The sequence below is a fragment of the Camelina sativa genome, chromosome 20 (genome assembly GCF_030686135.1).
Source record: "Camelina sativa cultivar CO46 ecotype springtype chromosome 20, ASM3068613v1".
Taxonomy (NCBI): domain Eukaryota; kingdom Viridiplantae; phylum Streptophyta; class Magnoliopsida; order Brassicales; family Brassicaceae; genus Camelina; species Camelina sativa.
In genome coordinates this window covers 35,140,270-35,163,656 of record NC_141899.1, presented here as the reverse complement: position 1 = coordinate 35,163,656, position 23,387 = coordinate 35,140,270, and the positions used below count along the sequence as shown (strand labels likewise).

Here is a 23,387-nt window from a genome sequence, read left to right as displayed (position 1 = left end):
ATAAATATCGATAAAACTTGTCCTGCTATATAAACCTGTCCCGATATATTTTAACTCACACTATATAATCTTATTTTTTAATATTTATTGTGTATCTACGGTATAATATTTATCATATTTAACTTTTTAAAAGTTTTAAATATTTATCATATTTATCTTTTTAAAAGTTTTAAATATTTATCTTATTTAACCTTTTAAAAATATTTAAAATAAAGAACCGGAATAAACCAAATAAAAGTTTTTAAAGTTTGAATACCTGATAAATCAAGCTTTATACTCATTTGTATTCGGAATCATTTTGGTCTCTTTTATAGTATGACTCTGAACCATTGTCCAATTTTTTTAGACGATGTGGGATATTGTACTCGTATGTTTTAATTCATCTATTGAGTAATATATGTCCGTTTTAAAAAATTTATATTACTGTCACATGCAGGAAAAAATCACAAATTTTATTAACTAAATGTATTATAGAATAATTCAAGATAATTTACATAAAAGGAAATCAAAATAAAAGGAAATCATATATTTATGTTTGAATGAGGTAGAAAGATTTTTTTTTTTTTTTTAAATCTTACCTATAATTAATTTTGAATTTTTTGGTAACTAATATTAAAGTTAATGCATTGAATGCTAATTGTTTCCAAAATGATTTTTTTTTTGTCAAAAGTTGCTACAAAAAAACTAGTATACATGCACCAAAATTATGGTTCAATGTTAATTAATGATGGATTCTGTCCTTAAATAATTTTCAATATATAGATGTATCTGCAAGCATCAACTTCACCACATATTTGTTTTTTTATTTTTGCTTGATCTTAGAGGAAAGTTGCATCAGTAGAGAAAATCAAATAAAGATGGGTAGTAACAGTTTGGTTATCATTCTCATTATCGTCTCTCTTTTCGGACTCCACCAATGTAAGAAGTGATTCAATCTTTTTTTCTCCAAACCCCATGAATTCAACTTTTAAAACTTTTAACCTAATGCTTGTAGGTCAAGACGCAGATCCCAATCATCCAAAGGGAATAGAAAGATGCTTTCAACACTTTATGGGAGAGCCATGGCAACTCGAGTTTTTTTGTTGTCTGTATCGAAGATATTACCGTTTGCTTCCCTTTCGGCGAACCAGAAATTTGCCTCAAGCAATGTCTGCCGCTACGAAAGGTGAAGCACCGTCTCCTTCACCTGGTACAACACTTCCCCCTCTATGAATGCTCAATGATGAAGCTCCCTAGCCTTTTTATAGTATGTTCTCTCCTGACTTACATGAGCGGTCTATTACAATGTCATCAATAAGTCATTAAAGCCAAACTCAGTTTTGCTTGCTTCTCTGTTCTGCTCCATGTTCTGTTTTCTTATTGATTCCCAGTTTGGTTTTCTTCTGATAATCCGTCTCAAAAAATTTTGGTCCCTAGGCATATAATTTTCTTAGACCCTTTTCAGCATAATTTTTTTTTTCTTTTTCTTGGACCCCATTTGCTAAAGGTTTTTGGAAAAAAAAAAGTTTGTCCCATGGCCACCGCCCCTCTCGCCCTAGTTATGAGCCGGGGGCTGTCTGATATGATTTGTTTCCGGGAGTTTCGGTTATATTGATGATGTTATACAACATCAACATGTACGATGAGAACGATGAGGTCATGGGCAACGAAAACATAAGAGACGGTGTTTCTTTTTGTGTTTCTGTTCCTAGAGTTCTTAATGAGGATCACACCAAGGTGAAGCTAAAGCGGGTTGTAGAAGTACGTTAAGAAAAGGCTGATCACAGTCATGAGAATGGAGGTGAGAGTACAATTTGGTCATGTTAAAGATGATGCAATGCGTAAGGAAAACAATACATATCATGATTAAAAACTGGTTTATATGCAACAGAGAAAAATGATGCATGCAATAGATATAAGGCATCGTTGCTTAAATGTTGCGTACATTGACTCACCTGACCTGTTTCTATTGAGTGTTTTCAGTCGGATCAGAAGTTCACATGGCTTACAGTTGATTAGAAATATCTCCTTGAGGCTATCTTTTTGGCAAATCATATCTCTAGACTCCAATCCAAACTCTTTGGTATTCTGACTCTTCTCTGGTTTTTGCATGAATGGAGATGAGACCATCGAGCCAGTTTCCACAAAAAACTACACCCTAATGTAAAGGTTCTGTTTTCACTTTTCAGACTGCAGAAAACAACAAAGGCAAGTCTATTTGTTTTTCTTTCTGAATATAAAAACTGTAAATCACGAGTAACAACACCAGTCACTTACTCACCTATGTGCAGAGCGTTGATGAAAAAACATAGACGAACGAGCTTCAAGGAGAGAAGTTTGATAGAGAGTTACTTACAAGTTACAACTGGAAGCAACCTCCTCCAATCCTCATGTGCATTTGTTCAGGACCTCACTTGCTCATGCTTTCTTCATTTTATTTTGTGATGATATGGATATAAATCATGTCTTTATGAACAGATCGCACGCACATGAGTACTTTGGTTGACAAGAATGGGCAATTGGAATGTGCAGGAGAACCATTTTGTATTGCATACGAAGTTGAAGATGTAAAAATGTATCCTTCAACTTCGGACATCAATGGCTTGTATATTTTGTTCTTATTTCTCCTTAAAATATATATATATATATATGACGTAAATCTATAACACAATTTAATTCACTTCAATATATGTTATTAACAATAAAAAGGGTAGTTTCATTTATCTTATACAGTGAATCTTGCGTGATTCAAGAAAATTCTTCCACTTAGATTCATGAGTCGAAACATATTGAAGAAAAGTGGCAAAATCGGTGTCCATATATTGCAGTGGATTAAGTTCATCGACGAGCTTCGGTGATGGTTTCACAACGGAAGTCAAGGGGAAGCTGTGCAGCGACGCCACTGATATCCTAGGCTTACCCGATGTAGCACGCTTTTGTATCTCCCACTGCTAAGTATTTACAAATTAAAGAGAGTGACCAAAATTGTTAGTTAAAAAAAAAAAGGAGTTTCTTATATTAGAAACTAATTTTTCCCTTTTCTATTATTCTGTTGGCCAACGAAAATTGGACACGTTGCAGTCTCTTATGAATGATTTCGGTATGTAATATAAGAGAGTCTCTTCTTAATTTTTTTTCTTTTGATTTAATTTTAACCCACCAAAAATCTATAAACCCCCCTTACAACCCCCTGATAAACATGCCCTAATCATTTTTGTATAACAATCTCTAAACAACCAAAAATTAACTACTGGCCTGAGTATCTTATTTTATGAAATATTTTTTCATGAGACATGCTTTTTATGTAAGAAACAATTTTTCTAAGTTTAACAATATAGTTGGAATTTTTCATTATCCATTTCCGTCGTGTTTAAGATACAAATTATTTAGACAACAGTTATATAAAAAAACAAAAAACTTCATGGAAAATAGGAATAATTGAATTTATTAAACAAAACACTCCATGAAGAGTCTTTAGGGTTCAATGTCTCAGATGAAGAAATCTCACCATCGTAGATCTAGATCCCTTTCTTTCCTCTTGAAGAGTCTTTAGGGCTTGAAGGTGTCTCACCGCCTCTGTAGTTCCACGCCGGAGCAACAAAAAGAGGATCGCACGGCACTTCAATCCAGGTCAAGTATTGTGGTAAAGGAGATTCTGGTATTTTAATTTGTTTGTGTGGTTTTTCTTATTTTAGATCTGTTTTAATTTTAATTTTATAAGAAGGTTTAAATTTTTATTGTCTTTTTTTGGACCTCTAGATCTTGATCCCGGTTATAATCTATTTGGATGTAATGTTTTAAGTTTGTCTGGGTTTTTTCCCCTTCATCTCCGGGAGAGTTTTGTGCTCGCCGGCTTCCTTCTCTGGAAGGATTGATATCCTTGCCAGCTCATGTATTTCATCTTGTTGTGGTCTATCAATGAAATTATTCAGACGAAAAAAAAAACACTCCATGTTTGGTAAACATGGAAAAGATAGAAGCAAACATCCAAGGAATATGCTAATTATATATATACCTCGAGATGATAGCCGACGTTGACGACAAAAGAGCCAGGTATGGGATCAACAGTGACCCACTCGTATACTATATAGTCATAATTGGTATCATAATTGGATGACGACTCCAAGTCGTGATGTAACTATACACCTTTTTCAAAAAAAAAGAAACTTTTATAGATAAATCATTGTAACAATGCGTTTGAATTGAAGACAAGAAATAGCGATGTATTTATTTGGTCGATGCCAATATTTTCATTTAATTTCTCTATCAATATATAACCTTATATTTTTTCAAAAAAAAATATATATATATATAACCTTATATCGCTTACACTCAAAGAACCTTATAAAACTCGACCACGAAAAAACCAATCCTATGGATGGTCTTCTCTTTTAGTGGGACTGGACCTTATTAAGAGAGTGACAAGATACATTGTCGGGGGGGGGGGGGGGTGAGAAGGAAGAACATTATCGAGACCCATTCGAATTGTTTTCCCATCTCCGACAATGTATCTTGTCACTCTCTTAATAAGGTCCAGTCCCACTAAAAGAGAAGACCATCCATAGGATTGGTTTTTTCGTGGTCGAGTTTTATCTAGGAATATGCTAATTATATATATACCTCGAGATGATAGCCGACGTTGACGACAAAAGAGCCAGGTATGGGATCAACAGTGACCCACTCGTATACTATATAGTCATAATTGGTATCATAATTGGATGACGACTCCAAGTCGTGATGTAACTATACACCTTTTTCAAAAAAAAAGAAACTTTTATAGATAAATCATTGTAACAATGCGTTTGAATTGAAGACAAGAAATAGCGATGTATTTATTTGGTCGATGCCAATATTTTCATTTAATTTCTCTATCAATATATAACCTTATATTTTTTCAAAAAAAATATATATATATATAACCTTATATCGCTTACACTCAAAGAACCTTATACAGTATTTGTCTTGAGAAACACATGAAATCAACAATTGACCATTGGATTCTTAATCCCACCATTGATGCTCCAGCATGATTCATGAAGCTCCCCATTAAGTTTTGGCCAGATCAGATTTCACATAAATCTTCCATGATCCTCTGAAGTCATTGCATCATATCTTGCGGATGGAGATTAACTCCGATTGACAAAGCAGTCAGTTGCACTAAATTCCTTGCAAATATATTTTTACAAAATCTCGTAGATAAAACTCGACCACGAAAAAACCAATCCTATGGATGGTCTTCTCTTTTAGTGGGACTGGACCTTATTAAGAGAGTGACAAGATACATTGTCGGGGGGGGGGGGGTGAGAAGGAAGAACATTATCGAGACCCATTCGAATTGTTTTCCCATCTCCGACAATGTATCTTGTCACTCTCTTAATAAGGTCCAGTCCCACTAAAAGAGAAGACCATCCATAGGATTGGTTTTTTCGTGGTCGAGTTTTATCTAGGAATATGCTAATTATATATATACCTCGAGATGATAGCCGACGTTGACGACAAAAGAGCCAGGTATGGGATCAACAGTGACCCACTCGTATACTATATAGTCATAATTGGTATCATAATTGGATGACGACTCCAAGTCGTGATGTAACTATACACCTTTTTCAAAAAAAAAGAAACTTTTATAGATAAATCATTGTAACAATGCGTTTGAATTGAAGACAAGAAATAGCGATGTATTTATTTGGTCGATGCCAATATTTTCATTTAATTTCTCTATCAATATATAACCTTATATTTTTTCAAAAAAAAAATATATATATATAACCTTATATCGCTTACACTCAAAGAACCTTATACAGTATTTGTCTTGAGAAACACATGAAATCAACAATTGACCATTGGATTCTTAATCCCACCATTGATGCTCCAGCATGATTCATGAAGCTCCCCATTAAGTTTTGGCCAGATCAGATTTCACATAAATCTTCCATGATCCTCTGAAGTCATTGCATCATATCTTGCGGATGGAGATTAACTCCGATTGACAAAGCAGTCAGTTGCACTAAATTCCTTGCAAATATATTTTTACAAAATCTCGTAGATAAAACTCGACCACGAAAAAACCAATCCTATGGATGGTCTTCTCTTTTAGTGGGACTGGACCTTATTAAGAGAGTGACAAGATACATTGTCGGAGATGGGAAAACAATTCGAATGGGTCTCGATAATGTTCTTCCTTCTCACCCCCCCCGGAGCTATTTATTAAGAGAGTGACAAGATATATTGGATGTAATGATCAAGAGTCCTATATATAATCTGTAATGGTATCAGAATGGTTACATACTCTCCTTTGTAATGACATTTCCTAAATCAATATAAGTTCCTTTTGAGTTAAAAAAAAAAGGTCGACCTTCTTCTACTCTATTGGGAAATTGTTTCACAAAACTTCCAGGCACACTACACACACTTTTTCTTAATTTATATTAACACACTAGATTAGGATCCGATATACTGCGGGCAATTTATTGGTAACAAAAAAAATTATAATTATAAGTTGTATTTGTTTCCTTTATTTAATATTATAATTGTACAATAATTGTTAATTTTATGGTTTAAGACACATAATACCGCAAAATATTTTTTTTACATAATATGAATTTAATCAACTTAATTAGATATGCATATTTCTCTAATATCGATAGTGTTAACAAAATAATAAAATAACATTTTAGCCATGTAGCACCGAATTAATAATATTTTAAATTTATATCAATATGACAAAACCCGTCCCACCATATAACTCTGTCCCGAGATATATTAACTCGTAGTATATCATCTTAATTTTTAATATTTATTATTTTGTATTATAAATATTAGATTGAGTTAATATGATATTTATTCAGATTGTAACCCGTTTTACATTTTATAAGATTGACACTTCTTATTTTTGAAACTTTTTAAAAGTTTAAATTCTTTGAAATAAAGAACGATAATAAACCAAATAAAACTTTTAAATTTGAATGCATGATAAATCAATCTTCCTACTCATTCATATTCTGAATCATTTTGGTCTCTTTTATATTATGACCTGAACAATTGCATATTTTAAGCAATGTGGGATATAGTATCCATATTCTTTTATTCATTGATTGAGTAATATATGTCCATTTTAAAAAATTTGAATTACATCATATGCAAAAAAATTACAAAATTTTATTTAATAAATGTATTCTAAAATAATTCAAAATAATTTAAATATAAAGGATAATAAATATGAAAGGAAATCATATAATTATATGTATTTGACTTAAGTAGAAAGATTTTATTATCTTTGAAAATCTTACCAATAATTGATTTTAAAATTTTGGTAATTAATATTAAAGACAATAACATTCAATGGTAATTGAAATTTTGAGGATTTCTTTGTAAAAAGTGATGCAAAAATACTATTATAAATATTGATGATGGGTTATGCAGTTGCTTGGTCAGAAAGCAACGCCCATAACTTCTCGAGTTTAACTCTGATTAAGAATCCATCTGTTTTTGAAAACTTTTGACACTGATATTTGCAGACATCTGTTACTCGAGATCTATTGTCCCTTTTGTTATTTCGGTAACTGTTAAGTCTCCTACGTTGTTACGTCTTCATGAGTTCATGGTAGATTTACTGTAGTATATATAAATTTGTCACCACTATGCTTCAAATAAATCACTCTACTATAACGTTTATATGTCGAACTTCATTACGTATGATGTCATTTAAGTTAAGTCTGCCATATTAGTCTAATTTTTTTCTCATCTCTATCATAAGCCTACCACCACATGCGGATATTTTTTTTTATTTTTTTTTTATTTTTTTATTTTTTTTTATGCACCAAATATATATTAATCAACCAAAGTTTTGAACATACACACTTGGACAGTTCTTCGCAATAGAGTCAGCTAGTACATTTGCTGCTTTCGGAATAAAACGACAGATGAAACTAGCAAAAGAATCCAGCGCTAAGAGAATATCCGAAATTACTCCATAAAATTCCAAAAGAATTGATCGAGAGTTTATAGCTCCAACCAATTGTAGACAGTCAGACTCCAGGTAGAGGTGATCAACACCTAGTCTGACTGCATCTTGAATTGCAGCTCTATAGGCAAGGCTTTCTGCCATAAGAGCTGAAGAAACATTTTCACAGATCACTGAGTGGCGGGATAGGGTCCCAGAAGATAGAATAGAGCTTGTCCATCCCAGACCCGCTACTCTTAGATCTCACCGCCAGGCTGCATCTGAAGTACAAATCATACTCCGTCCTCCTTGAGGTTGGATAAACCTGGTAGGTGGCGCAATAGGTTGGGGCCATTTCAGACTTTGCTCTTGTGCCCCAAACCATTCTTTTGCATCAGTAATGGCTTTGATCATGGTTTCCTGAGCCCCAAACAGTTGATTGTTAAAGACCCCCTGGTGTCATGCCTTCCATAGGTTCCAGCAAACCCATGGTGCCAAGGGACCCTCACTTATCCCGACGGAGGAAGACAGAGGAGGTTGTTGGCTATATATACATAATCCTGATCTTACACTGTCCACTTGAATATAAGGAAGCTCCTGTGTCATAGGAGCGTAACTCCACACCTCCTTTGCAAACGGACAGAGGAAGAGCAAATGCAGTATAGCCTCTCCACACCACATGCAGAGTTATAATGCGGATTTGTGTATTAATATCCGCAACTTTACAGGTAGAGTTCTAGTAAAAGTATATATTTGATATAATGCGCATATTAATTTTGATATGAAAATTAGATTTTTTATTTATTGAGATGAAATGAATGGAACTAAATTTCAATTTTATTATGATGTAGTATACAGGTAATTGTATTGCACAATGAAGTTTAAATCGATATGTGGAATATGTACTAATTAAAGTTCAAATAATTTTAGAAAACTCAACCTATATTTTTATACGTATTTACGTGGTAGGTTGTTTATACATCCTATTAATCAATTATCATAAAACTGCCACATTTGTTGAACATAAGAAATTTTATAGAACCAACTTAACAAATTCTAAGTTCATGAAAACCAAAAAATTTCCTTAGTTCCCTTATTGAGCAGTTTATTTATATAATATACCAAGCCAAAATTAAGAAACAAAACTCAGAGCAACCAAAACCATACAAAAAAATAGATAAACTACAAAAATAGAAAAGAATGAACGAAAAACAACCACACGTACATATAAGGAAATGGAAGCCATCCTTTACGTAGCCTCATCTTAGTAACCTCCTAAGCCATGAAATAGTTGCAAAGCCCTTTCTTCTTCTTCGTTTCTAATTGCTTTTTGACGACAATCGATCGTAGAGAAGTCTACCTCGTAGGCATCTCTCTTAAATCAAATTCAATTCCTATTTTTTTGTTATTTGATGTCGAATATGCAGTTTTCTCGTCGTCCTAATCCCTTCGTTCTCCTCTTCTTCATCGTCCTTGCCGCACCAGCTATATCAGCTGATGTCGCTATCCTGAGAACGGACTATTACCAAAAAACATGTCCCGATTTCCACAAGATCGTGCGTGAAGCCGTTACAGCCAAACAACTTCAACAACCAACAACTGCGGCCGGGACACTCCGTCTCTTTTTCCACGATTGTTTCCTTGAAGGTTGTGATGCATCCGTCTTGATTGCGACCAACTCGTTTAACAAAGCGGAACGTGATGATGATCTCAACGATTCCCTCCCTGGAGATGCTTTTGACATCGTCACTCGCATCAAGACAGCTCTCGAGCTGTCTTGTCCTGGTGTTGTGTCTTGCGCAGATATCCTAGCACAGGCCACACGTGACCTTGTCACGATGGTAGGAGGACCTTTCTTTGACGTAAAGCTTGGTCGTAAAGATGGATTCGAATCCAAAGCCCATAAAGTCCGAGGAAACGTCCCCATGGCAAACCAGACGGTTCGTGACATCCACGGGATGTTCAAGAAAAACGGATTTAGTATTCGCGAGATGGTAGCGTTAAGCGGCGCTCACACCATCGGATTCTCTCACTGCAAAGAGTTCTCCGACAGGCTCTACGGATCGCGAGCTGATAAAGAAATCAACCCGCGATTTGCAGCCGCTCTCAAAGATCTCTGCAAAAACCACACCGTGGATGACACAATCGCGGCGTTTAACGACGTGATGACTCCGGGAAAATTCGACAACATGTACTTCAAGAACCTAAAGCGAGGGCTAGGGCTTTTAGCTTCCGACCACATCCTTATTAAAGACAATAGCACGAAGCCATTCGTGGACCTATATGCAACTAACGAGAAAGTATTCTTTGAGGATTTCGCACGTGCGATGGAGAAACTAGGCACGGTCGGCGTCAAGGGCGATGGACAAGGAGAAGTGAGACGTCGGTGCGACCACTTCAATAATCTCAACGTATAAGAAGAAAAATAAACACATAACAATATTCTAATACTATTTTTGTTTTTTAAAATATTTGCGTGGAAGGAGAAATTAATTGAGGAGAATAAACGATTTGGTTGGTGGTATATATATGTTTATAACTATGTATTATAAGCAAGATCGTGTAATAATTCAAGATGGGATGTTTCCATGAAATATAGATAAAAGATATTATATATCGAACAATTGTAGTTAAATATACATTTTATAGTTGATATTTGATAATTTTTCCAAGTAATTTTCCCACCCAATTGGCTTGTAGATCTGAACTAATTTTTTGTTGCAAAAAAAAAAAAAATCCACATCAATGACAGAAAATCACAGGATAATAAGCCTGTGATTGTGAAGTGACCTTAGTGCAGTGGCAGGAGGTAAGTCCATCTGTAGAAGACACCATCACACCCGGGATCAAGTTCTGGCTCCTACGAATGTAGGAATTTGGCTAATAGGCCGGCCAGTTGTGGCCCAATGGTTGACAAAAAATAAGCATGTGATTAATCTATATATAATAGCAATCCGAATAAATGCGACCAACATTTGTGTTTTTTCAATAGTAGCTTTAGGATATTTCTCGAAAAGTCATGATGGATCATTGTAACGGTTTTTTTTATGAAAAATTACAACTGTTTACTGTAGAGTTGTGTTTATTCGAATATTTATATCTTTTGAAATGTATATATATTTGTCTGTTTGAACTGTTTTCATTTCTTTGTCATGACACAAAATCAATTAAAATTTCAATCTCAACGATTTATATATTTTTCTAAATTATTTTCTAGCATTCATTCTTTTAAAAGTCAGTAAATTCTTCTAATTCTTGATTTAACAGAAGAATTTTGGAATGATGAATCTAATTTAAACCTTTAGTTCATTTTAAATATAAAAATTTAATAAAAATACTTGGAGTTTTTTTTTTCCAAGAGTTAGATGGATTAAATAGTGATTTTTTGGATTTGACTTTTCAATATGGTAATAAAATTGCTTTCTATTTAAAAGCAGTTTATATGGGTTGCATACAAACTGCTTTGGATAATTTTCACGTAAAGTTATCCGAATAAATGCCACCAAATGTTAACATCTTTATAAATCTATATATTTTATTCTTCTTTAATAATTTCAAACTTTCATTTTAGTTTAAAATGTATGCAGTTAACTAAGATGAAAGTTTGAAACTAAAATGATGTTAACATTTTAAACTAAAATAAAAGTTTGAACTTATTAAAGAAGAACAAAATATATAGATTTATAAAGATCACTAGTAAAATCCTGGTATATAGTTACGTTAAATTGATACGTAAAAATTTGTAACAAAAAATATCTACAATAAGTGACTAAATAGTGACAAATTATTGGAAAGATTTTTTGTGAGTAATTTGTTACTTTTCGTCGGAAAGTAATGACAAAAAGCTACAAGGCAAAGTCAAAGCGAATTTGTCACAAGATTTGGGACATAATCTTTTGTAGCACATGGGCGATTGTAGCGAATTGTAGTATAATATTTTTAAAATATTAAAAATTATGGACCTACGAAGGAGTGTAACAAAATCTACAAGTGCTGTAGCTAAAGTTGTAGGAAAAATATCTACAAATTATTGTAGCAATGAAAGGACAACGAATTTGTGGCTATAAGTAGTGGGATATGGCGAAGCACTGTGTTGTGAGAAAAAGTAGGAAAGATATATTGGTGTTTTGCAACAGAGAGTAGTGGAGCAATTGTAGTGGGCTGTCTTATCAATCAATAGAGCCATTTCCCGATCATTTGCAAGTTGTATCGATTTCGCTATTATATATACAACGTTTCTCTTCTTCTTCAAACTCACAAATGCATGATCTCTTTCATATTCACAAACACTTTCTATATTCTCCTGCATTATATTCATTTTTGCTATATAAACTCTCCCTACAATTTTGCTTCCAAACTTTTCTTTAATTATCAATAAAATAATTTTTTCCTTCCTCTTCTAATATCTTCCTCCAATAATAATATTGAAGTGCAACAAAGATGGATGTATAATCGTATGGATCCATATCTGCCAAAAGTATATGTAGAATATGAAGTTGGGTTAGAGCAATTCATGAATTTTGCAAGTCAGCGTTTAGATGAGGAGGGAAGAATGTGGTTTCCATGCTCGATTTGTAACAATGGAGAGCTTTTTTGCCCGAACTTTGTGCACATGAATTTATATAACAGAGGATTTCAACCAAGCTACTATGTTTGGACATGTCATGGAGAAATGCTTGCAACCTCAATACCAATATGAAGCCGGCAATGAAAATATTGATTACAATTCATATCAAACCAATGAGGCGGAATGGAATTCTAAAACATACATGGGAGAATTTGTCTCTACAGGAGACATGTTTATGCCACAAACAAGGTAATTAGTGTTTTAATTAGTTAATGATTTTTTAAAAATACGTTTTCTAAATTATGAAAGTTTTTAAAAAAAAAGATAAGTAAGATATCTAAGAGAAGCTGATCTTACCTGTATAAATCACAAGAGTTATTTATATTTTTATCCCATCCTAATATAATAAAAAAATAATAATACAAAAATTAGATATTGAACATGTTGTGGTACCTGGTTGTTCATTAAAATCGTACAATTATGTGGTAGGTCTCCTTTCGGAAAAAAAAATATATATATATATATATATATATATATTTATATATTATATATAAATTTATATTTGTTGTATAAATAGTTAACGATCAAGTAATAATATACTTTTCGGTGGTATTTGTTTTAGTGGTGGGCATGGTACCGGAAGTGGTGAACATTCTGGTGAACATTTTTTTACCTGATAATGCTTGGGAATTCCCTAACGTGGACTCTGCAAGTTTTTTTAACCGTTTAAACATGGCAAGTGAACCTCTTTATGATAATTGCGTTGAAAGGTTGTCAAAATTTTTGTTAGCTGCTGATGTGATGCACATTAAGACGAACCACAATCTAGCTGAAACTTGTGTTGATGATGTGTCACACTTGATTCACAAGATTTTACCTAAAGGTAATGTTGCTTCTCAAAGCTATTATGAAACAGAGAAGCTGATGTGTACATTGAGTATGCCTTACCATAGGATTGATATATGCCAAAATAATTGCATGATTTATTGGGGTGGCCCTGATGAAAATCTAATCGTATGCAAATTTTGTGAGCATCTAAGGTACAAACCACAGAAGACATCTAGAAAGGATTCCTCTACGAGAAAACGTATTCCATACAAGAGGATGTTTTATCTGCCATTAGCCGACAGATTAAAAAGACTGTATTTATCCGAGAGAATAGCAACACATATGCGTTGGCATGCAGAACACACGTCTCAGGATGGTAAGATGGAACATCCTTCAGATGATAAGGCGTGTAAACATTTCCAAGAGCTTTATCCTGAGTTTGCTTCTAACAGTAGGAATATTTACCTAGGACTTTGTACAGATGGGTTTAACCCATTTGGATCATCGGGTGGTAATTATTCGCTGTGGCCTATTATTCTAACTCCATATAATCTCCCGCCAGATATGTGCATGAAAAGAGAATATCTATATCTTAGTATTTTAGTCCCAGGGCGAAACCATCCAAAACGAAGTTTGGATATATTCTTACGACCGTTGATTGAAGAATTGTAGGAACTAATGGCATTTGGTGTTGAAGCATTTGATGTTTCTGTAAAGCAGAATTTCAATCTCAAAGCAGTGTTAATGTGGACAAGTGATTTTCCGGCATTGGGGATGTTATCTGGATGGACAACCCATGGAAGATTATCGTGTCCGTATTATATGGAGGACACATATGCATTTCAGTTAAAGCATGGTCGCAAATCAAGTTGGTTTGACTGTCATCGGAGGTTTTTGCCAGGAGATCATGGGTTCCGTCAAAATAGAAGATCTTTCTGAAAGAACAAAGTTGTCATGAAATCAGCACCATATCATCGTTCGGGAGAAGAAATCTTTGTTGATCAGTTGGAGGACATCTATGGATTGAAGAAATCAGTTGAATGTGGAGGCAACAGTCATGTAAACTCTGAGATTGAGGGATATGGCGAAACACATCATTGGCATAAGCATAGTATTTTTTGGGAGCTGCCATATTGGAGGACACACCTTCTTCGGCATTGCCTTGATGTTATGCATATCGAGAAGATTTTTTTTGATAATCTAATTAACACTTTGCTAAATGTGTCAGGGAAGACAAAAGATTCTATAAATTCACAGAAATATCTAGTTCTGTATTGTGATTGCAAACCGTTACATCTCACGGATTTTTGGAAGGCTCCAATTCCTATATTCAGGTTGTCCGCAAGCGCAAAGCATGCATTTTTGAAATGGTTGAAGGATGTTGTCAAGTTTCTTGATGGATATGTATCTAACATAGGACGATGCATACACATTGACCAAGGGTGTAAAAATGGTTTGAAAAGTCACGACTGCCACGTGATTATGCAACGGTTATTTCCCTTTGTTTTCTGTGAACTTCTTCCTTCTGAAGTCCATGAAGCAATCTCAGGTAAAAATAAATATATCTCCATAGTCTATATATTTTTCTATTTACTAAACTAGTTACTTCTTTTTTTTTTTCATTGTAGATGTAGGTATTTTCTTCCGCGATCTTTGTTCAAGAAGTTTGAATACCTGTGACATATATCGTCTGGAAAAAAATATCGCCCAGACTCTGTGCAATCTCGAGAAGATATTTCCACCTTCAGTTTTTGATGTTATGGAACATTTGACTGTTCACTTCTCTCAGAAGCTGAGCTAGGGGGACCGGTGCAGTTTCGATGGATGTATCCGTTTGAGCGATTTATGTTTCACCTCAAGAAGAAAGCAAACAACAAAGCAAGTGTTGAAGGGTCAATTGTGGAGCAATTTATAAATGAAGAAATCACAAATTTCAGCTTTCACCACTTTGATTCTATTGGAAATACTGTTTTAAACAGTACACGGAAACGACATGCTAGTGGATTTTTTCAGGAATATACGTACTCATACGATGTGCCAGCATTATTCAAACATGTTGGTGGTGCAAGTGGTGGTTCTTATTACGAGTGGTTAACTGATGATGATAACCACATCGCTCATACTTATATTATACTCAATTGTGAAGAGCTGCAACAATGGTCAACAATGCACAAATGACCATTGAAGCACTGCTAGCACAAGAAGCAAGGATATTAATGCCAGTTCTTCATCCAAAGAGGGAAAACGGAGCTATGTGGTATGTATATATGTCCCTTTATTTTCTGTTTAAATCAAGATACACATGTTTTGCATATAGGCTAGGATTCTCGATTGTTGTGGACATAAATGCTGTCATTCTGTTGTCTTCAACCATTAGAATATCACACATTTGGTTCTGTTATATACTTGATTATGTTTCACATTGATCATTGACTTCATCGTAACTGCAACAATTTCGTACGGAACATAGTGATGCATTGTATCCGTTATACGAAGTTTGGTAAAACGAAACACTGCATTGTGATGCTCTGACGTTGTTTTGATATCTCCACAAAGATATTTCACACTATAACATAAGTTCTGGTAGTTGCAGGTTTGATCTTTCACACTATCTCAACCGAGTATTTGTTTTGGTCGTTGCAAGTTTGGTCTTGATAACCCTCCACGGCGAGCAATCATTGCTTCAATCCGCATGCACTTTGATGGACCATGATATAACATAAGTTCTGTTCCAAATGATGCCATCATGCAATGGTAGGGTGATTTCATAGTAAGTCATGACCTCACACTTTAGTATTTAACCTATACCTAATACTCTTAATGAACTACTTAAACTGTTTTTATCCTTTTTGCAGCAAAGTTTTTACTGGGATGATGCATATGGCAGAGAAGTGTATCATATGTGGTACCATTTTCTTGCTGGCCGCCTTAGAGACATGATCTCAAAGGCCAAAGTTTCTGGCAATAAGCCAGAATGGATTAGTGGGGAGATATGAGAGCTAATGGTAGAGTATTGGGGTACTGACGCAGCTCAGAAGAGGAGCAAGATAGCTTCTGATAATCGTTTATCTTGTCGTGATGGGTTTGGTCCACATGCTCACACTTCTGGTTCACGTTCGTACGACCAGCTCTGAGAGTTAATTGTAAGTATAGTCTCACGCATGTTTTTTTAGTTTCTGCAATAACTATACTCAGGTGAACATATTGGATATTAACCAGATCCTTTAATTTGTAGCGACACAAAGAAGGGATTGAGCCTTCCATGCTTCGAATTCTCAGAGAGACCCACCGCAAAGCTGATGGCACATATGTTGATGATAAGGCGAGGTCGATCGAAGAAGAGATTCAGAGAGAGATTGAAGCAATATCTCAAACCGCAGATGGCGCCCCACAAGGAGGTTCAGAGAACACATGTCTGAGTCGACTTGATGAGGATGAGCTGTTCTACAAGGTAACATCAATCTCACATTATAATTAACTGCTTTTGTTGTCTGCAGTAATTGATTGGTGTTTAGCTACTTGATTGCTTGATGGTTAAACTTAACATATCGGCTTTTTAATAGTTCATGGAAGATGTTAGAAACTTTGTCCAATTACATTTGTGTTTATGAGAAGATATAGTAACAATACTTTTTATGCAGGTGGTACCTGCTCAGAATGGGAGGATCTTCGGTCTCGGGGGACAAAACTACATACGTGAGCGTGGAGAAAGCTCAACTGGTGCCGTTACAAGAATCTCTCTTGAACGCCAAGTGATAAATCTTCAAGAGCAGTTGGCAGGGGTGGTTGAATTTATGAGGCAATATATGCCAGAAGGTTCCGCAAACACTTTCCTCTCGACTGAGCCAACTTCTGCAACAGGTGCGTCGGTGACCAGCCCAACGCAAGGCAACAACATAGAGAACCGAGATGCAAACCCTGAAGCTCCGACTGACCCTCCAGAAGCTGCTAATGACGTCCATCACAGTCATCCCACTAATCTGGCTGATGAGTCTCATGACACAGAAGACAATGACGATGAGGAGCTTGTCGGCGGTGCCCTCTTCTGATCAACTTGTTCTCACACCTTCCTGTAACCCCTCTACCATATAAGACTCTGTTTTTTGTGCTACTGCAAGTTTAACAACTCTGTCTTTTCTCTGTTTGAATGTTTAAATTTATGTCTTTTGTCTAAATGTTTAAAACTAAGTTTGTAATCTCTGTCTTTAATCAGAGCCTTCTGTCTTAACATTTGCAATTTAATTATTTTGGCACTACTTTTCCAAACTTCCTCCACAAGGCAAATGATTCCCAAGCTATTCCATTTTTTTGAATTTGCTACCGGAAGATGTAGCAAATGATCCTCGAAGCTTCGTTGCAATTTGTCGCTAGTACTGATTTTTTTTGGACACTAATTGTTGCTATTTACTTACAAAAGGCGGTCCCATTTTATAGTAAATCTAATACAAAATATAATGTAGCAATTTGAAGCGACTCTGTTTCAAATGTTCGTAACTACCAGATGCTACTCTGTTCCAGTAAAGACGAAACAAACTGTCACTAATTAGAGACAAGATTTTCGTCGCACTTTATTACAAGTTTATGATCACAAACATTGTAGCCTCCGGTGGCAAATAAATGACAACAATTGCGTGGCTATTTGACACTAATTGTTACGCATCCTTCAGTCATTATGTCTCAAACAAATACGGTAATTCGTAGCAAATGGTAGCATTTTCCCACAAATTGTGTAGTCTCTAATTTGTAGCACATTGCGACACTTAGTGATGACGGAAAATTTTGCAACGACCAAATAGTTATTAACTTTTTTGGTCGCAAATTTGTAACTACAGAATAATTAGTAACTATATGACAAGTTTTTACTAGTGGATGTGAACATTTGAGTAGACAAAATTTCGAAAAATGTGAACATTTGAATAGATAAAATTGTTGTAAAAGTCGCAACTGTTTGTAAGAGACAACTCTACATTTAACAGACGTAACTTTCTAAAGAGACACAACCGTATAATTTTTTGGTCCAAAAATTAATAAAATAATAATATTTTTAATGAAAAGTCACGATGAAAAGATACGAATATTCGAATAAGCACAACTCTACAATGAACAGTTGCAACTTTACAAAAAAAAACCGTCACAATGAACAAGTGCAATTTTACTTAAAACACATAATTAAAATTTTCTACAGATTTTTTTAGGAAATTATCCAAAAAGTATGATTGAAAAAACATAACTTTTTGTGGCATTTATTCAGATACCTTTACATGAAAATTATCCAAAGCAGTTTGTATGCAACCCATATAAACTGGAAAGCATCTTTATTACCACATTGAAAAGTAAAATCCAAAAAATCACTATTTAATCCATCTAACTCTTGGAAAAAAGCTCTAAGTATTTTAATTTAATTTTATATTTAAAATGAACTAAAGGTTTAATTAAATTAGATTCATCATTCCAAAAATCTTTTGTTAAATTAAGAATTAGAAGAATTACTTGACTTTTAAAAGAATGAATGCTAGAAAATAATTAAAAAAAATGTATAAACCGTTGAGATTGAAATTTTAGTTGATTTTGTGTGATGACAAAAAAATGAAAACAGTTCAAAAGTATTTATTGGTTAATTGCATTAATTTTTACTTACTTAGCCTATATTTTTTTTTACATTAATTAGCACATAGTATTTCTGAGCAATGATAATATTTTGTTGTATCTATTTTTTTCTAATTTTTCTCAGCTTTTCTAAATTCTCAATATTGTTATTAAAATAGTAAATAAAATTAAGTTCTGATTTATCTTATTTATTATTATTTATTTCTAAAAACAATACTTTTATATACACCAGTACATTTTTCCCAAATGTTACATTTATCTGTCTACTTTACACGCCTGTATATATTGAGCTTTGTGCAACCTAAATAGTTCATACAGACTTGATAAAAAAAAAAAAAACAAACTTTATACAAAGATTAGTAGAATGACTTTTGCTGAATCTTCTTACAACAAAAGCTCTGTCTTGAGAATCGACGTTCTGGTTGTGGACGATGATCCTGTTTTCCGTGGTGTTATTTCACAAATGCTTGTAAATTCTAAATACAGAGGTGAGATTCTTATTATATATCATATATGATATGTTTATTGAGTTTTTGTTTGTAGTTTCATTTAGATATTTCTTTCAACTACATTTTAGCATGATATAAATATTTTTGGAGAAACAACTAGAATGATTATTTATTTTTTGTTAAACGAATCATCCAGATTGGAATGCAAATTACATGCACACATCTAAAATTTTAAATTAGGGTTTCTTGTTTTGATGATTTTAAAACTAATAGTTTGGTTGATAAAGAATACCAAACAATATATGTTGTGAATTACTTTTCTGAAAGTTTAAAAATAATTAATATTCTTCAAATCCACTTTTTTTTTATAAGTAAGCATCAACCCAATTAGCCTTTCAATCACAAGAATTTATGAAATGTTATGGTTTTTAAAAAAATAAGTTTTGCTTATGTTATGGTTTTTTTAAAAATAAGTTTTGCTTATGTTATGATTTTTTAAACAATAAGTTTTGCTTATGTTATGGTTTTTAAAAAAATAAGTTTTGCTTAGTTAACATGCTAACTAATCTTTTATTTTTGTTTACTAATTAATCTTCCAAAGAGGCTGTGCCAAAAAAGATCTTAGCGTTTATGAACGTATCATACTTGACAAGAGAGAACGTTGCCAGCCATTTACAGGTTTGATATCTCTTTTCAAAAATATTTTTGGAATTCATTTTTTAAACTTTAAAATATGAAAAGTCTATTATATTCACTCCATATCTCTTTTCAAAAATATTTTTGGAATTCATTTTTTAAACTTCAAAATATGAAAAGTCTATTATATTCACTCGAATCAAACAAAAAACTTTAACTCTCTAGTTAACCACAAAATCTTCAAGTTTTGAGTTTATTTGAACCTATCCTTAGTCAACAGTAAGATCCTGTTAACACAGTTTAGTGAAGGTTTAAAGCTATAGATTGTGTATCATTCTATACTTTTTAGTTAACTTAAAATCGTTTGCTACGTTACCGCAGAAATATCGGATATTCTTGAGGAAAGTGGTAGAATAAGGTTTGATGAGCATTATGTCAGCTAGAGGCATAGACTCGATGTTTCGACATACTCATATCAAGGAGCCCTACTTCAACTGATACACACCCTCTACTTCTTGGTACGATACAAGTCTTAACAATAGATCATTCTATTCCAAATCCGGACAAGGCTTTGGACAGTCGAGACTTTTGTCAACCACACATGAGCCACCCGTCCGTTTCAACCAGATGCCTTACAACTACATGAACCGGTCATCTACTTACGAGACGCACCATGTTGGATCTGGATCAAACTTGACGCTACCCATCCAAAGCAACCTCAGTCTGGCCAATCAACCATCTCAAAACGAGGAAAGAAGAAGCTTTTTTGAACCACCTGTGATGGCGAACAAAATCGGCCAAACATCTCAAGTTCATGGGTTTGGACAACTTGGACCGTCAGCTATTAATAATTTCAACAATAACATGATGAGTAGCTTTGGGAGTTTTACTCCAAATCAACCAGGACTTGGCCACTTCTCGTATGGGATGCAATCGTTCTTAAACAATGAGAACACTACATATAACCCTGACCCACATGCCAATGCAACTACACAGCCAAATCCTGAACTTCCTCAACTGGAGAATCTCAACGTACACAGTGATCTCGGCAAGACTAGTGAGCTTCCTTACAACATCAGCAACTTTCAATTCGATCACAACAAGGTATATATATCTCTTCATCACCCCCATTTTTTCAATGATCTATATACATATACATGAAGTGCAAGTTGTGGTATTGTGTGTTTGAAAATTGGTGTGCGCATGCAGCAGCAACAAGGAGAAGAGGCTTCCAACAAATTTGAGCTCCCATCAATTTTTTCGGCTGAACTGAATCAGTTTTTATCTCTTGGAGACGATGGTGACTGGACCTTTGTGAACGTAAACGAGGTATTTCACATATTAAGAGATGTTAGCTATTACACGAAATCGAATTTGAACCTGTTGAAAATCATATGGTGAATACTTTCAAATAGTATGGCTTACTGATCACTTATATATGACTTCGTTGTGAATTAGGGTCATTCTAATGGAGAAATATCCAACACTTTTGCTGCTCCGGACACGAATCACACCTTTCCGCTCCTGAGACGAATCCTCCAAGTTTCAACACGAACCCTAATCAGAATCAGGTACATCTAATTATATCATTCTAAACTATTTCCATGTAACTATGATCATGCTTAATATAAACGAACTGATTGTTTAAATCTATTCTACAACCTGGACTCGACTTATTAGGAACAAGGTGCTAATCCAGATATTGTATTAGCAATTGGTCGTTTTTGGATCCGCAGGTAAACGAGATAACTTCGACAAAAATTAAAAGAAACTATTTGTATATTATTTGAAGTTTATGAGTCTCAGAAATTTTTTTTTTGGTTAATTAATTTTGTTTCTTATATAGGATTTGGTTGATGACGACTTCATGAACTCTCTGTTCAACAATGACATGAATTGAAAAGTGTTCTCCAAGCTGATGTTTTCAAAGCGAGGTGAAGAAACAAAACCGGCGATAACTGCCTAGTATTATTAATATTTAGTCTCCAAAAGTAAATGCAAGAAAATAAATGGGATGAAAATGAATGAGTTAGAGAAACACACAAAAAAAAAGAAAATAATGGAACATGGAATTAATAGTATCATTTCATTCAATTCCACTGCAATTAGTTGGCTTTGAAACTAGTTGGGTTTTTGTCAACAAAAGAAAAAAAAAACTAATCTTTTTAGCTTTTGTGAGGAATGATGGAAATTTTATTCAACTTCATTGTAAACAGTAAAATTCTAGTAAAACCACAACCAAACATGCGTAAATATTTAAACATTTGCTAATTACTAGTTTGAATAGCAATTTCAATGCGTATAGCCTTAAAATGCCGTAAAAATTACGAAATACAATATTAATCAAAAGTATATTTTAATATGGTGTATCATCAAAACGTTTTAACTACGTACGGTTGTTGTTGTGATGTTTTTGAGCTAAGCTTTAGGTCTACCGCAATTGTCGGTACTTATTCTTATAGCCTAGTGTTTTAAGGGGAGTGGCGACGCTTGACGTGAGCTGGCCATCTATGAATAGCATATGTTTGAATAACACTTCTTCATGTCGGAAAATTTTGGTTGCTTATAAATTGGATCACAAGTTACTAATTTTGTTCTTAAATCTATTCTCTTTAGTGTTCTGCTTACCAAAAAAAAAAAAAAGCAAAATGAAGTTCTTGATTTACTTGGTTGTGTTATTATTCCTCTCAAATGGTTATACAGCCAACAGAGTTGCAGATTCTCTGATTCGTGATTCTTGCAAGAAATCTTCAAAATCTTCAAAACAATCGGAACCACATTACTACAACTTCTGCATCGCATCTATCAGCGAAAATCCGGAGAGTCAAAAAGTAAAAAATATCGATGAGTTGACCATGGTAGGAGTGAAAAATGCTATTTCGAACATGACGAATGTGAAAGGAATTGTGGAGAAGATTTTGAAGGAGAGAAAGAAAAAGAGTAAATTAAGTGAGAAGATGTTGCGCCAGTGCCTTAAACTTTATTCTCAGGGAAATGACTTGTTAACCAAATCATTAGAGTACATTACATTGCGGGATTTCGATAAAGTCCACAATAGTCTTCGTAATGCAAGAGTTGTCCCGAGAGAGTGTGAAATGGGATTCAACGATGATAATAAACAGAAATCTCCGGTGACGAAAGAGAACGATGTTCTTTTTGACATTGTTAACATTGCTCAGTCTTTTAATTACAATGCTCATATAAATCCGTACAAAGTATAGTGCATGTCTAGCCGAACAGTCTGTCATATATTGTAGGGTGATAATGTTTTTTTTTTTTTTTTTTTTTTTTTTTTTTTTTTTTTTTTTTTTCTTTGTAGTGAATTATAAAATAATGAATTGATGAAATATAAGGTCATAAATATAGATTACAACTTTCA

General features: G+C 33.9%; 3 protein-coding genes, 1 long non-coding RNA gene and 2 pseudogenes across 10 annotated transcripts; 5 read left to right on the top strand and 1 right to left on the bottom strand.

Annotated features, from left to right (window-relative positions):
* The first annotated feature begins 767 nt into the window (after positions 1-767).
* LOC147919883 (uncharacterized) lies at positions 768-2,665 on the top strand. Of its 5 annotated transcripts, XR_015594046.1 has the most exons (4): positions 768-918; positions 995-1,780; positions 2,100-2,187; positions 2,271-2,665. It is a non-coding gene; the product is annotated as an uncharacterized LOC147919883 (long non-coding RNA). The 5 variants fall into 5 exon arrangements; XR_015594047.1 differs by having other exon boundaries at positions 995-1,246; positions 2,100-2,665; XR_015594045.1 differs by having other exon boundaries at positions 2,100-2,665.
* Positions 2,666-7,813: 5,148 nt separating this feature from the next.
* On the bottom strand, positions 7,814-8,527 carry LOC147919882 (uncharacterized; annotated as a pseudogene).
* A 616-nt stretch (positions 8,528-9,143) lies between these two features.
* Positions 9,144-10,593, top strand: LOC104771970 (peroxidase 65). Its single transcript, XM_010496606.3, has one exon. It carries the CDS (start codon positions 9,334-9,336, stop codon positions 10,336-10,338), a length of 1,005 nt encoding a protein of 334 aa, XP_010494908.1. The 5' UTR covers positions 9,144-9,333; the 3' UTR covers positions 10,339-10,593.
* A 1,437-nt stretch (positions 10,594-12,030) lies between these two features.
* LOC104771968 (uncharacterized) lies at positions 12,031-17,582 on the top strand. Of its 3 annotated transcripts, XM_087504361.1 has the most exons (8): positions 12,177-12,737; positions 13,111-13,692; positions 13,786-14,865; positions 14,945-15,573; positions 15,910-16,070; positions 16,172-16,459; positions 16,552-16,767; positions 16,958-17,582. In XM_087504361.1, exons 7-8 carry the CDS (start codon positions 16,579-16,581, stop codon positions 17,363-17,365), a joined length of 597 nt encoding a protein of 198 aa, XP_087360487.1. In that variant the 5' UTR covers positions 12,177-12,737; positions 13,111-13,692; positions 13,786-14,865; positions 14,945-15,573; positions 15,910-16,070; positions 16,172-16,459; positions 16,552-16,578; the 3' UTR covers positions 17,366-17,582. The 3 variants fall into 2 exon arrangements, 2 of the variants coding, with proteins under 2 accessions (XP_087360486.1, XP_087360487.1); XR_015592481.1 differs by having other exon boundaries at positions 12,031-12,737; positions 13,111-14,865; positions 15,910-16,086.
* A 1,701-nt stretch (positions 17,583-19,283) lies between these two features.
* Positions 19,284-22,140, top strand: LOC104772935 (putative two-component response regulator ARR21; annotated as a pseudogene).
* A 489-nt stretch (positions 22,141-22,629) lies between these two features.
* On the top strand, positions 22,630-23,387 carry LOC104771967 (pectinesterase inhibitor 12-like). The gene has a single exon (XM_010496602.3). The coding sequence runs from the start codon at positions 22,657-22,659 to the stop codon at positions 23,227-23,229; it is 573 nt and encodes a 190-aa protein (XP_010494904.1). The 5' UTR covers positions 22,630-22,656; the 3' UTR covers positions 23,230-23,387.